Source organism: Myotis yumanensis, unplaced genomic scaffold, assembly GCF_028538775.1.
Source record: "Myotis yumanensis isolate MYYU_CA2020_CCGP unplaced genomic scaffold, mMyoYum1.0.hap1 SCAF_3, whole genome shotgun sequence".
Classification (NCBI taxonomy): domain Eukaryota; kingdom Metazoa; phylum Chordata; class Mammalia; order Chiroptera; family Vespertilionidae; genus Myotis; species Myotis yumanensis.
This window is the reverse complement of record NW_027223754.1, coordinates 164,151,210-164,166,860: the sequence shown is the minus strand read 5'-3', so window position 1 is coordinate 164,166,860 and position 15,651 is coordinate 164,151,210. Positions and strand designations below refer to the sequence as shown.

Below are 15,651 nucleotides of genomic sequence, written 5' to 3'. Positions count from 1 at the left end.
AAGAAGAATCTGAGCAACAAATACAGAACCTGTTTGAAGAAATAATGACAGAAAACTTCCCTGACCTGGTGAAAAAATAAGTCACACAAGTCCAGGAAACACAGAGAGGCCCAGTAAAGATGAACCCCAAAAGACCCACACCAAGACACATCATAATTAAAATGGCAAATGTTGAAGACAAAGAATCTGAAAGGTTGCAAGAGAGAGACAAAGTTACCTACAGGGGAGTTCCCATTAGACTGTCATCTGATTTCTCAATAGAAACACTTCAAGTCAGAAGGGAATGGCATGAAGTATACAAAGTAATGAAAAATAAGAGACTGAATCTAAGACTACTCTATCCAGCAAGGCTATCATTCAAATTTAAGATGAAATTAGTAGCTTTGCAGACAGAAAAAGGCTAATGGAGTTTGTTATCACGAAACCAGCACTGCAAAAATGCTACAAGGATTTTAGTAAGAAGAAATAGAAAGAGAGGGAGGAACACAGGCATCAAGAACAAAAATGGCAACAAATAAGTACCTATCAATAATAACCTTAAAGGTAAATGCCTTAAATGCTCCAATAAAAAACCATAGGGTAGCTGAATGGATGAGGAAAACACGACCCATATATATGCTGTCTGCAAGAGATCAACTTCAGAACAAAAGATTCACACAAGATGAAAGTAAAGGGATGGAAAAAAAAGTTTCCATGCAAATGGAATTTAAAAAAAAAACACCTGGGGTAGCAATACTCATATCTGACAAAATAGATTTCAAAATGGATTTCAAAATAGGTCCAGAGCCATGGCAGCATGCAACAGACTGAGAATTCTCAGAGGAAAGGCAGGGGGGAGGAAAGAGATCAACCAAAGAACTTACATGCATAACCCATGGACACAGACAGCAGTGGGGTGAAGTCCTATTGGGAAGGATGGGGTCACCAGGTAAATACACGTGTTCAACAAGAACACGAAGATCTGTTGCAAAAATAAAAACAATTCTTTTTTAAAAAATTTCTTTAATGATTAAGGTATTACATATGTGTCCTTATCGCCCATTACCCTCCCATCCCCACCACTCATGCCCTCACCCCCCTGTTGTCTGTGTCCATTGGTTAAGCTTATATGCATGCATACAAGTCCTTTGGTTGATCGCCCCCCTTACCCCCTCCCTCCCTTACCTTCCCTCTGAGGTTTGACGGCCTGATGGATGCTTCTCTGTCTCTGGATCTGTTTTTGTTCATCAATTTATGTTATTCATTATATTCTATAAATGAGTGAGATCATGTGATATTTATCTTTCTCTGACTGGCTTATTTCACTTAACATAATGCTCTTCAGTTCCATCCATGTTGTTGCAAATGGTAAGAATTTCTTCTTTTTTTACCGCAGCATAGTATTCCATTGTGTAGATGTACCACAGTTTTCTAATCCATTCATCTGCTGATGGGCACTTAGGCTGTTTCCAAATCTTAGCTATGGTGAATTGTGCTGCTATGAACATAGGGGTGCATATTTATTTTCACATATATTTCACATCAAATGATGTATATATATCTATACATTTGTTAGTATAATTTCACATTTTCATACAAATACAGTTGACCCTTAAACAACAGGAGATTTGGGGTGCTGATCCTCATGCAGTCAAACATCTTCATATAACTTTTGACTCCCCCAAAAACTTAATTACTAATAAATAGCCTACTGTTGACCAGAAGCTTTATTAGCAACATAAATAGTCAGTTAACCCATAATTTGTATGTTTACATATTATATATTGTATTCTTACAATAAAGTAAGCAACAAAAAAAAAGCATAAGGAAAATATATTTGTAATACTGTATGTATTTAGTGAAAACCCGCATATAAATGGATTCACACTCTAAAACTGTGTTTTTCAAGTGTCAATTGTATATCAGTCCATGTGAGCATAGAAAAAGATTAGGAAGGATGTGCACCAAAAATAATGGTGGTAGTGGGAGTAAGGGTTGGCCAGTGGAATAAATAGAGATAGATAGTGGGACATTTACTTTTTATTTTATTTATATATTTATATTAATATATGTGGGGGAATATATAATATGTGTTGCAGGGAAGGAGATTGAAAGTAATTGTTAATAAAATTTTAAACAATTCCCTGCGTATAAACAATTTTAATGTCTTCTAAAGTTATATATTAATGTATGTGGGAATATTTGTTGTGTGGTAGTGGGGGAGGGAATAATTAGAAACTCCTGCAAAAGTATTTTTATTTAAAATTCACACACTGACATATGTATTTTGGCCTAATGGTAGGCAAAACGTAAAAGGGGAAAATGTTCCATAATTATAAGCTGAAAAGTGGGTATAGAGCTGAGGCATTAGATTCTGAAGGGGATTTATTATATGGGAACTGCAAAATGCTGAGTTGTTTTCTATTTGGTCATGCATCATGGGCATTTCATTTAAGGTTTCAGGGGAAAGCATTGACATCCTATATAATCCTATATAATCAAAGGGTAATATCCAAATTGTCCCCTTGACTGGGAGTTTGACCAGAGTTCAATCAGGGGGCATGGCTGGCCCACCAACTGCCTGGGCCCCCTCTCCCTGGCCGGTCCCACCCCCAACCTGCCCCCCACACCCCGACCAGGGGCGGGACTGGCCAGCCAACCTCCCGCATCCCCTCCCCCTGGCCTGATCGGACCGATTGGGCCGGGCTGGCCAGACCCCACCTGTGCACAAATTTGTGCACTGGGCTTCTAGTTAAGTAAAATTAAGTGAGAAATGCTTGTGGGGAGCTTAGAAGTGTGATCTTATGGTAGCTTTCTGATGACTTAACTTTATTGGTGATTTTTGCTAGGAAGTGACTAAATTATATTTTTTAAATCTCACTTAACATTTAATGTCTAACAGCAGTTACCACTAGAGAGTGGAGCTAAGAAACAGAGTTTGAAGATGTACTTTTACATTATGTAATCTTTTATCCTATTTGATGTTTTCTATGTGCACACTTATCTATTAAAAATATTTTGTTACAATCTCTTTTATGCTTCTTTTGGAAAAAAATTACAAGCTGTATTAATGTTTCCTTCTAATTATTTTTCCTTCAAAAGTAAGCCATCAGTGCCCTCTCAATATTCTGAACTGCTGTGACAACATTAGCAGTTGGCATGGAGTGGTCCATAGAGCCCACAATGTGCCTTGACCACTTCTATTGTAGAAATTGAGATTAAGACTAGTGCATCTAAAGTTCTAAACTATAACATTTTATAAAGAAATGCCATTTTATTTCCTGTACATATAGTTCACCCAAAGTGGTCAACAGTTGTCTGGTAGAACTGCTTTCAAGCCTGTTTTACTTTTTTGTTTGTTTGTTTTTCATGAATTCTTTGCAATTAGTGTATTGTATAGCCTTATAATAGCTATGTTCTCTCTTTGGTTAAAGTTGCCATTGCCCCTAATGGAGCCTTACAGCTGGCCAGTCCAGGCACAGATGGAGTACAGGGACTTCAGACACTAACCATGACAAATTCAGGCAGTACTCAACAAGGTACAACAATTCTCCAGTATGCACAGACCTCTGATGGACAGCAAATACTTGTGCCCAGCAACCAGGTGGTTGTACAAAGTAAGTATGTTTAAGTACCTATGGAATGTATCCCAAAGTTCTTTTAAAGACACTTATGAATTAACTCATTCTTTTGACCACCCAGCTGCATCAGGAGATATGCAGACATATCAGATTCGTACCACACCTTCAGCAACTTCGCTGCCACAGACTGTGGTGATGACATCTCCCGTGAGTCTTACATCTCCGACAACTAAGACAGATGACCCCCAGTTGAAAAGAGAAATAAGGTTGATGAAAAACAGGTGGGTAGTGAAATTATACTGTCAGAATGGTAATGTTTTTGCAAATCTCAAAATATAACCAGGTGTTAACTGGAATTGTTTATAGGAAATAAGGAGAGAGGTTTATATCAGCTTTATTTTACTGAGTGTTTGATTATGTCTAGTTTATTTCCAATGGATCTGTGAGTCCCATTGCTCAATCTCTTTATTTAATATATTGACCTAGAGTTCTTTTATTGTTATTATACCCTTTGAATAGCACTGTTAAGCAAAGCTTTTCAAGCAGTATATTTTGTTCTTGTTGGGCTGACATAGTTAAATAAAAATAATAATCTGCTGCTTGCCACAGCAAGAAGAATTAGTGGGATTCTGCCTAATACCTAGTTTAATTACTGACACAGAAATGCTCCTAAAAATGAATTTTGACATGAAAATAGATTAGTAATTTGACCCCCAGTAACATTTACTTTTATTTTAAATGTATTTTAAACATTGCTGTATGCACTAAAACTATAAAAATAAACCAAAGATTGACGGTAGCAATTGCTTCTGGGCAAGAGGCAGGGGTATGGATGTGATCGGGGATAGCACAGAGGGCCCTTCAACAGGGTAGATAACATTTTTGCACAGTAAGCTGGGTGTTGGGTTTACATTCGTTCATGTATTATGCTTCATAACTTATATCTACATCACATCTGTGTGTACTACTTCAGAAAAATGTTTTAAACTACAGTAATTTAGAAGGCAACTCAGTAAGGTGTTTTATTTCCTATGACTTGCCATCTTGCAAATAATAATGGAAGTAATATTACATTCAAATTAGTGACAAAAGTCATAAAGTACTTAGTAAATTTAACAAGAAAGGCATAGAATCCACATTTTTTAAATCTTATTGGGAGGTAAAACAGTATCTGAACAAACAGAAAATACTATGTTCTTTGATTAAGCCATAATTATATTCTTTCAGAATTCACATATAAATGTAATATGTTTAAATTAGAATTTTTGTAAATCTTTATAGAATTGGACAAAATAAGCTAAAAGTTTACAAGGAAGAAATAAGTATTCAGGAATGGTCAAGAACAGAAAGAGGTTACTTTGTCTTGTTAGGCATTGAAACATACTCTAAAAAGCCATTGTAATCATAACTTGGTATCAGTGAAGGGGACAGACAATAACGGCAAATGGCAAAGGGAGGCCAGAAATCGCCTGTGCTAGTCAAGTACACTTGTGAAGGATGGCTTATTTAATAAAAGATACTCAATCAACTCTACATTTGAAAGAAAATTAAATTGGATTCCTGTTTTTTATACCATGAACAAAAATAATTCTAGATGAATTAAAGCCTTATGAAAATTAAGCAATAAAATTTCTAAGATGAAATTTAGAAATATGTAGTGCATGGCATTTTAATTTAAGCCAAGGAAAAGAGAGACTGAAGAGCATTTATGACAGGAGATATAAAAATATGGGATGTCAAGTGGTAGATTACAAAATAATGTAAAAACATTTAAAGGATTAATATGTATAATGAACAGAAAGTTCCTAGGTTGTTTGTCTTTCTAATAATTTCTCATTGTAAAGTGACCGAAAGGTATGAAGGGACAAAGGTATATATAAATAGGCAATTTACATAAGAGCAGATCCAAAAGACCAATAAAAGTTTTGAAAAATGCTCGATCTCATTAGTAATGAGGAAAATGGAAATTAACAAAAACAACATGGCAAAAATCTATGTACCAACATAGAAACATCATTAAAACAGTTTGGGCATAAAATGAATTGGCAGAACCCTAGCTGGTTTGGCTCAATGGATACAGCATCGGCTTGTGGACTGAAGGGTCCTGGGTTCAATTCCTGTCAAGGGTATATGCCTGGGTTGCAGTCTCAGTCCCTGGTGTAGGGCATGCAGGAGGCAGCCAATCAATGATTCTCTCTTATAATTGATGTTTCTATCTCCCTTCCCCTCTCTGAAATCAACAAAAATACATTTTAAAAAAATCAAGTGGCAGATAATATCTACAGTACATAGTATACTCAAGTAATACTTTTTACTTCTATCTATATATATAAAACTTATATGTGACTTGATAGAAATATTCTAAGAGGACATGTACAAAACTGAGTATCAATCATTGTTTGTATTTATTACAGTAAAATGTATTGAAAAAATTATTTTTATTCAAATGAAAATTAATTTGAAAAATAAAATATGAAAATTAATTTAAAGAATCTGTGGGTCAAAAATTAAGCAGAGGACCCCTAAATTTCACTCCTTGGTATTAATCCAAGAAAAATAGGACATATTTACAAAGAGACGGCATAGGAACATGCACAGCAACTATAACTAGAAGCAGGCCAACACAATGGATCAACAAATTGTAGTGATATTTATACAATGAAATATGCCCTAAAATATAAAGGAACAAACCAGCATACAGCAACATGAATGAGCCTTAAAAATAAACTGAATAGCCGAAACTGGTTTGGCTCAGCATCGGCCTGCGGACTGAAAGGTCCCGGGTTCGATTCCGGTCAGGGGCATGTACCTGGGTTGCGGGCACATCCCCATTAGGAGATGTGCAGGAGGCAGCTGATCGATGTTTCTAATTCTCTATCTCTCTCTCCCTTCTTCTCTAAAAAATCAATAAAATATATTTAAATAAATAAATAAACAAACAAACAAACAAACAAACAAACAAACTGAATAAGCACTAGCCACTGTTGCTCAGTGGTTGGATTGTCCACCCTGGTATCTGGGTTGTGGGTTTGATCCCCGGCCTTCCTTGGCCCTGGTTGGGGCAACTGATGGATGTCTCTCTTACGTCAATGTTTCTCTCTCTCCACCCTCCCTCCCCTCCTCACTCTACAAATCAATGGCAAAAATATCCTCAGGTGAGGATTAACAATTCAGTGGTCACAGGTTTGATTCCCGTAAATACTTGGATTCATTCCCCACTCCCAGTTGAGGTGCATGCAGGAGGCAACCAGTCAATGTGTCTCTCACATCCATGTTTCTCTCTCCCTCTCCCCTCCCTCCCACTCTCTGAAAAGCAACAGAAAAAAATATCCTCAGGTGAGGATTAACAGAGAAAAAAGAAATATACTGAATTAAAGGAGACCAAGCACAAGTGTGTACCTATTGTATAACGGTTATATGAAGTTTTAGATCAGGAACATCTTCATTGATGGTGATAAAATCAGAACAGCAGTTGCTAGAGGAAAGAACTGACCAGAAACGGGCATGAGAGAACTTTCTGGGACAGTAAAAATGTTCTGGCCTTGGTAGGTGTGTGGGCTGTACAGGTGTATGTATGTGCATTTGCCAAAACTAGCTGAATTCTACACTTTAGATCTACATTTCATTGTATATAGGTGAGAACAATTTTTAAATGAGGAAAAGATGAGCAGGGAAATTGTTACAGGGCATTTACCGCTTTAGAGAAGGTGAGTGTTTTCTGACGTGGTTTTTATGCTTATTTTAGAGAAGCTGCTCGCGAATGTCGCAGGAAGAAGAAAGAATACGTGAAATGCCTGGAAAACCGAGTTGCAGTCCTGGAAAATCAAAATAAAACTCTAATAGAGGAGTTAAAGACTTTGAAGGATCTTTATTCCCATAAAAGTGTTTGATATTTAAGAAAATATTTTGTGGACTTGCCTAAAAATTAAATGGATTTTTTTCTTTTTAGTGGAGTTTTATAAATTAAAAGGTCAAAAATGAAGCTTTTATTTAGGCTTTTGCAACTCAAAGATAAATGTCTTATGCAAGTAATGCAAGAGAACTGGTGACAGAGGATAAAGTGGCAAATGACCTCAAGGAAGATACTGGCACAACTGGAAACTGTAAAAAGCATACTAAAGAAGCAGGAAGTGAACATTCACCAATCTGAATTTTCTAAATAACAGTAGTTGTCAATAATCCAAAAATGGCAGATAAGATGAAATTTGGTAAATTTTCAAAATTAAATCTATTTACCCTATAGGTCTGCATTTGATATACTGTTTCCTAAAACTTACTTTTTTCAATTGTGTGTGTGTGTGTGTGTGTGTGTGTGTATTTTATTTCTGCCAATAAATTCTAAATTACCAAAAGAAAAACTAATACATAACGAGATATAAATAATTATGTGTTCTAATTACATACACTTGTTCTATTGTCAAGTCTTTTAAATGGGTTTTAAGTTTGTTTATTGGACTTGACAGCATCTTGAAGAGTGGATTAAAATATTTTTGAGGCCTTGTCCTAACAGGCATCTAAGGTACATGAATGGGGTGTAGTGTTTTTGTACATTTATTATCAGAATGGAAAGAAAACTGTTTAAAAGTTTGACATGTTTAAATAATTGGTTTTTGGTGGTAATTCTGGGAATAGTGATTTTCTACAAATATATAGCAGATTGTTTTTTGATTCTATATTCTGTAAGCAGTTGAATATACATCACTTATTCTGTTGTGCTTTAATAGAATGGAATGTTTACAGGCCCTTGAGGTGATATTAGAGTATTTTTTTAAAAAAAACTTCTGAAGATGCATACCAAAGTTTTCCAAGAGGATTTTATAATTGATTTAATGCAAGGTTTATCAGATTCTAAAATAGTACAGTTATTAAAGCAATTTTATGCTAGAGACTATTTTGTAATGTAGTGAATGGTACATTTATAAAAGTGACTGTCAATATATTTTTATAGCTAATCTTTATAAATTCTAAAGTTGAGTTTTTAATGATTATTTTAAATGTTTATATAGTTTGTTTAGTAAAAAAATATTTTGCCTCTCAAAGTATCATTTTTATATTATGGGAAGTTTCAGATTGGCTAATCTCTGGATTCTAAGTTTTATATAGTTTTTCCAGAGTTCACAAATGCTGTCAGTGTTTAACTTCTGTATTCCAATTTCTATACACTTTGAAATTGTACTGCAAAACTATTGTGCGCTTCTTATACAATATGTATCATATTGTTGTCTATGAAATTAAAGGACATTTGATAAAATTAAGTTTGCTGAATGTAGAACACATTGTTTGATATATAAATTACAAGCTCCTGATAGCCATTCTGTTAATTATACTAAGTATAATGCATTTCTAGTTTTAAAATGAGGATCAATTTACAATTCTGGTCTCCATAGCCTATTTTAAGAGGGAATATGTTGTATGTTTTGATTTATTTAGAATCAGTTGCAATAAACTAATGAAGTTTTTTGTTCTACAAGTGTTTAGGACATGGTTAAGAAGCCTGTTACACAGAAATATTAACACCGTTGATACGTTTGTATTTAACCCTAATGAAGTATTTTATTAATAAGATCTTTTATTTATTTATTTTTTAAAATATATTTTATTGATTTTTACAGAGAGGAAGGGAGAGGGATAGAGAGTTAGAAACATCGATCAGCTGCCTCCTGCACACTCCCTACTGGGGATGTGCCCGCAATCAAGGTACATGCCCTTAACTAGAATCGAACCTGGGACCCTTGAGTCCACAGGCCGATGCTCTATCCACTGAGCCAAACCGGATAGGGCTAATAAGATCTTTAAAAATTGGACTTTATTTAGTTGGCAGCAGCTTATGAAAAAAAAAAAAGTTTGATCACCAGTGGGATTACTTTTATCACTATCTTGTAAAGCCAGAGTCTTAAACTAGTGGCCCATTAGCTTGAAGAATAGGAGGAGATAGGGTCACTGGGTTATATCTTGAGTTATGGTGTGACAGTCAATTTGCATATTCCTTTTTTATTAAATGAGATTGCTGGTTAAACCTGTTCTTTCTCCAGTTAAAAGAGTTTTTTAAAAGATAATATATTGGGTAGATGTCATGCTTGGCTGCAATTGAGATAATGTAGTCCATGGTGCCTTAACAGTTGGACATCCATAAATATTTGTAAACTCTCCGCTATCTACAGACTTCTGGTGTAGGGCCTTGCTCACTAGATCAAGTTACCTTAGTTTTGCTGTATGTAACAGACATGGGAAAGACACTGAGGATTCTGTTAAGTGCATACCATGTTATTCTAGATGTTTTTTTAATTTTTTAAAAATATTTTTTATTGATTTCAGGGAGGAAGGGAGAGAGAGAAACATCAGTGATGAGAGAGAGAATCATTGATAGGCTGCCTCCTGCACACCCCCTACTACGGATCGAGCCCACAACCTGGGCATGTACCCTTGACTGGAATCAAACCTGGGACCCCAGTCTGCAGGCCAGTGCTCTATCAACTGAGCCAAACTAGGGCTGTTTTTCTAATTTGAATCCAATGTCAAGCTAATGGAATTTTAAATGTGATTATAATCCGAACCTGAATTAGAATTCAAAAATTCAGTAGACTAGTGCAATTACTTTCTTAGCTCAGAACACTATTTTATATAAATGTATTATCAATTTATTTATATGTTATATTGATGGAAATACCTTGCCCATGAATACATCTTGAGCATATAAATTTATTGACCAGAGCATGAAGAATGGGCATGTGCTAGAGCTTCAGAAATCTTACTACATTTATCTTACTTATCCAGAAATTATATCAAAACTAGTGACCCGGTGCATGAAATTTGTGCACATTTAAAGGGAATTAATTAGAGGAAATATTTTAATATTGCTATTTGCCCTTACTCTATAATAGAAGTGTCAGAGATAAAAGAAAATTAGTAAAATGTATATGAAAATCTTCCTCTTGTCAGAGTCTGGGGCGTGCCACGGGAACCAGAGTCAAAAGTCCGCCCACCCACGTGCACCTTGAAATCACGCAAGACCCAGACCCAGCCAGCCCCACCCCCATTGGGCTAGAGCCAGACCTGGCCAGCCCCACTCCTGTCAAGCACCGCCGAGTAGGGGGCGTGGCCTCAGGTCGCCTGGCCTGGTGCCAGGGTGGGGGTGCTGCCTGAGGTCCCCCGGCCTGGTCCAGGCCAGGGGCACGCCTTGAGGTCCCCGTCAAGCCCCGCAGGCAGGGGTGCATGGCCTCAGATCCCACGGCCCGGCGCTGGGGAGTGGGGCACGGCCTGAGGTCCCCCAGCCTGGTGCTGGGCGTGGCCTGAGGTACCCTGTCAAGCCCCACCAGGTGGGGGGCAGAGCCTCAGGTCCCCTGCCCCAGCCCAGCGCCACGCAGCCTCAGGTCCCTGCTGATTGCTCGTTAAGGCTTGTTACGGGGACTCGGCCTCCACTGTGGGTGCAGCCACCTTGTGTTATGGAATCCCTGCCTCCGTTGTGGGCGCAGCCATCTTGTGTTACAGTGTGACAGTCAATTTGCATATTCCTTATTCGATGAGATTGCTGGTTAAACTGGTTCTTTCTCCAGTTAAAATATGTGGACATAGGATATAAAAATACGTATTATGGTTTGGAATTAGTTGTCATAATGGCAATTCACATTCCCAGAGAAGATGTGAGTGAAATTTGACTTAAGGACTTGATAGCTATTTCAAAGAAAAGTTGGAGGTATCATGCTACCTGATATCAAACCATACTACAAGGCTATCTCAAACAGCATGGTACTGGCATAAAAAGACATGCAGAAAGATGGAACATAATAATGCCAGAAATAAACCCACACCTATGTGGCCAATTAATATATGACAAAGGAGGCAAGAATATACAATGGGGTAAAGACATCTATTCAATAAATGGTGGTGGGAAAACGGCAGATATATGTAAAACATGAAACTAGACCACCTTCTTATGCCCTATACAAGAACAAACACAAAATGGATTAAACACTTAAATGTAAGACTAAAAACCATAAAACTCCTAGAAGAAAACAGGCAGAAAAATCTCTTGACACCTCTTAGCAATATTTGATATATCTCAGGCAAGGAAGACAAAAGAAAAAAAATGGGATTACATCAAACTAAAAAGTTTTTGCACAGCAAAGGAAATCAACAAAATGAAAAAATCTGAATGGAGGAAGATATTTGCTACTAATACATCCAATAAGGAGTTAATATCCCAAATCAATAAAGAACTCATACAACACAATACCAAAAAACCACACACAATCCAATTAAAAGGGCAGAGGACCTGAATAGACATTTTTCCAAAGAGGACATATAGACGGCCAATAGCCATATGAAAAGATGCTCAATGTCATTTATCAGAAAAATGTAAATTAAAATCTCAATGAGGTATCACCTCACACGTGCCAAAATGGCTATTATCAATAAACCCAACAAACAAGTGTTGGTGAGGGTGAGGAGAAAGGGAACCCTAGTGTACTGTTGGTGGGAATGCAGACTGGTGCAGCCACTATGGAAAACAGTACAGAGTGTCCTTAAAAATTAAAAATGGAACTGTCTTATGACCCAGAGATTCCACTTCTGGGTATATATCCAAAGGAAACAAAAACACTAATTCAAAGAATCTATGCACCCCTATGTTCATTGCAGCATTATTTACAATAGCCAAGCTATGGAAGCAGCCCAAGTGCCCATCAACACGGAGTGGATAAAAAAGCTTTGGTACATATATGTTACAGAAGACCAGAGAAAAACCAAGCAATGCTTAGAGAAAAGAAGTTACGTTTTATTATTAAATTCTGCGCAGGCCCAGAGAAAAATGTGTCTTTGAAATTCTGGGGCCCCCAACATGGAGGAAACTTTCTCTATTTATACTTTTTCAAGTCCTTTGTCTCCCAAATTTGGAATGAGACTTCCAGGCCTTCTGAGAAAGAAGGCCTGTGTGCTGGGAAGAGGGCATGAGACTATATCTCAAGGCCTGGCCTGGTGTCAGCACTGACAACTCTGTCTGGGGCACAGTTTACGGCCTCTCTGGAATGGGAGTAGTTTTATTTTCCTTATTATTTAAGCAAGCAAGTGTTTACAGGAGCCAAAATAGCAGGGTTAAATTTTCAAACAGCAGTTTTTATGTAAGATGGTTGCTTCACATATACAATGGGCTATTACTTGGCCATAAAAAATAATGAAATCTTACCATATGTGACAGCAGGGATGGACCTAAGGAGTATTACGCTCAGTGAAATAAGTCCGAGAAAGACAAATGCCATATGATTTCACTTATATGTGTAATCTAAAGAACAAGTAAATGAACAAACATAATTGATGCAAACTCATAGATACAGAGAACAGACTGATGATTGCCAGAGGGGAGGTGGAGGGTGGGGTGGAAAAGGTGAAGATTAAAAAGTACAAATTGGTAGTTACAAAATAGTCACAGGGATGCATAGGGAATAGAGTCAGTAATGTAATAACTATGTATGGTGCCAGGTGGGTCCTGGAAATATCAGGAGGGAAGTGTTATAAAATATACTAGAGGCCCAGTGCATGGGTGGGGTCCCTCGGGGTGGTCTGCAGGGATCGGGCCCCAGCTTGTGCCCCCAGGCTCACAGCCCCACAGCCCTGCATGGCACCCCATCATAGCCTTGTACTGCTCCCTCACCTGCTCCACCATCCCATCTGCGGGGTGATTGATTGGGGCTGGGCCCCCCTGCCTGGCTCCCTCAGCACCTGGGAGCTGGGCGGCGGCCCTGCCCCCTGCCACCACAGCTGGTCACAGTCTACAGGGCAATCAGCGGGGCGATAGGGGCCCCGCTTGCACCTGCCTTGGCCTGGTGCCGCCCGCTCACCTGCTCCATCATCCTGCCACGGTCCCACTCTCATCGTGGCCCATCAGGGCCGGCAGCACCTCCACTGCTACCTGCTGCCAGTGCCAAGTCACTGACACCTGCCATGTTCCGATCCGCCCTCTAGTGGTCAGCGCACATCATAGTGAGTGGTCGAACTCCCAGTCAAACAATTTGCATATTAGTCTTTTATTATATAGGATGACTATCTAACCCAGCCGTGGGCAAACTACGGCCCATGGGCCGGATCCGGCCCGTTTGAAATGAATAAAACTAAAAAAAAAAAAAAGACCGTGCCCTTTTATGTAATGATGTTTACTTTGAATTTATATTAGTTCACACAAACACTCCATCCATGCTTTTGTTCCGGCCCTCCGGTCCAGTTTAAGAACCCATTGTGGCCCTCGAGTCAAAAAGTTTGCCCACCCCTGGTCTAACCACTGTTATACCCCTGAAACTAATACAAAATCATATTGAATATAAACTGCAATTGAAAACAAAACAAAACCAGGAATTTGGGGTTTTAACCTGGTCTGTAGCCATTCAACTTAAATAGTGGTCCCTCCCCCACGCCCACCCCCAAAACACACCTTCATAAAACTCTAGGGGCTAACTGTCTCTTTTGTGCTCTTCAATATCCCACATTCTAGAGCAGTGCCTCCCTGGTTCACAGGAGTGCTCCATGCCTATTAAATGAGAGCCTGGGATTCAAACCTTTGATACTTCGCCAAGGGCACACAGGAAAGAAGGCTAGGGTTCAGGCCTAGGTCTAGTCATCTCCAAAGTTTGTGGTCTTGAAGACCAGAATGTACCTTCTTTCTTTCTTTTTTTTTTTCTTTCGAATTTTTTATTCCTCCCCTGAGGATATGTTTTTATTGATTTCAGAGAGAGAGGAAGGAAGAGAGAGAGAGTAACATCAGTGTAGGAGAGAAACTTCAATCAGTTGCCTCTATATGTGCCCTGACCAGGGAATCAAACCTGCAACCTTTTTGGTGTACAGGGCGATGCTCCAACCAACCCAGCCACCTGGCCAGGGCTGTACCTTCTTTCTTGTCTGTGCTGTTGAAGAGTGAAATGCTCTGTTCCATTGCACAGTAAGTCCTCACATTTTAACGTCAATGGTTCTGCATATAAACAAGAGTAAGGAGTTAACATTATCTCATCAACATTATAACAAGACAATGTTGAACACAATGTTATTCAAGGACCTGCTGTACCTTTATGCACCTGCTATGAAAGATTTTTAAAGTTCTATTTAAGTGTGTCCACTAGATGGCAACCTCCACTTTAAAATCACAGAATTTTACAAACAAAAGTAAATACATAGAAAACTACACAAGTAAATATTACAATCTTGTACACCCACCATCCAGAATTAATAAGTGTTAACATTTTATCTTTAATTAAGGTCATTTTCTGAATAAAGATGCACAGATGAACTCCCCCCCCCCTTTCTCTTCCTAAAGGTAACCACTACAATGAATTTAGTGGGGACCCAGTCCATGTTTTATTTTGTCTGCTTGTTTTGCTTTATATTTACTACATGAGTCCATAAAGGTGTCAGATTATAGTATCTTTTTTTAGAAATTCATTAATGGTCCCTTAATAATATATCATCCTCTAAGTGAAAGGTCAAGCAGATAAAACAGGGTTTTAGCTATGGTGATTTAATACTTTGTTTTAGTGTGTATGTGGGGTGGGGCGGGGGAGAAGAGCATTAAAGCCCTACAGGTCACCTACTATACAAGGCCACTCTACCAATTCCAGGAGACATAGCAGCTCCACCTAATACATAGAAACAAACACAGGGAAGCAGCCAAAATGAGGAGACAAATATTTCACAAATGAAAGAACAGAGAATTTTCCAGAAAAGAACTAAATGAAATGGAAGCAAGCAAAGCACTAGAGACAGAGTTCAAAATGATGATTATAAGGTTGCTCAAGGATTCTAATGAGAGCTTCAAGAGACTTTCAAGGATTTAAGTGAGAATTTCAAGAACTTTAGTGAGAACATCAAAGACATGAAAAAGGACCAGTCAAAAATGAAGCATACACTAACTGAAATAAAGAATAATTTACAGGTCCACCAAGATGGCGGCATAGGTAAACACCAGAGACTGCTGCCGCAAACAACCACTTCAAAAATACAACTAAAAGACGAAACGGACATCACCCAGAACCACAGGAAGGCTGGCTGAGGAGAGACTCTTCAACTAGAAGGAAAGACAACAGCATACCCAGGCTCAGAGGAGGCGCAGTGT

At 38.2% G+C, this 15,651-nt stretch overlaps 1 protein-coding gene across 4 annotated transcripts in view; it reads left to right on the top strand.

Annotated features, from left to right (window-relative positions):
• Positions 1-8,815, top strand: part of ATF1 (activating transcription factor 1) — a 58,300-nt gene extending 49,485 nt beyond the window's left edge. For all 4 annotated transcript variants that reach the window (XM_070410241.1, XM_070410242.1, XM_070410240.1 and 1 more), the window contains 3 exons: positions 3,414-3,596; positions 3,682-3,841; positions 7,306-8,815. In XM_070410241.1, coding sequence (XP_070266342.1) covers positions 3,414-3,596; positions 3,682-3,841; positions 7,306-7,450 — 488 coding nt within the window. In that variant the 3' untranslated portion in view covers positions 7,451-8,815. The remainder of the gene's footprint in view (positions 1-3,413; positions 3,597-3,681; positions 3,842-7,305) is intronic.
• The last annotated feature ends 6,836 nt before the right edge of the window (positions 8,816-15,651 follow it).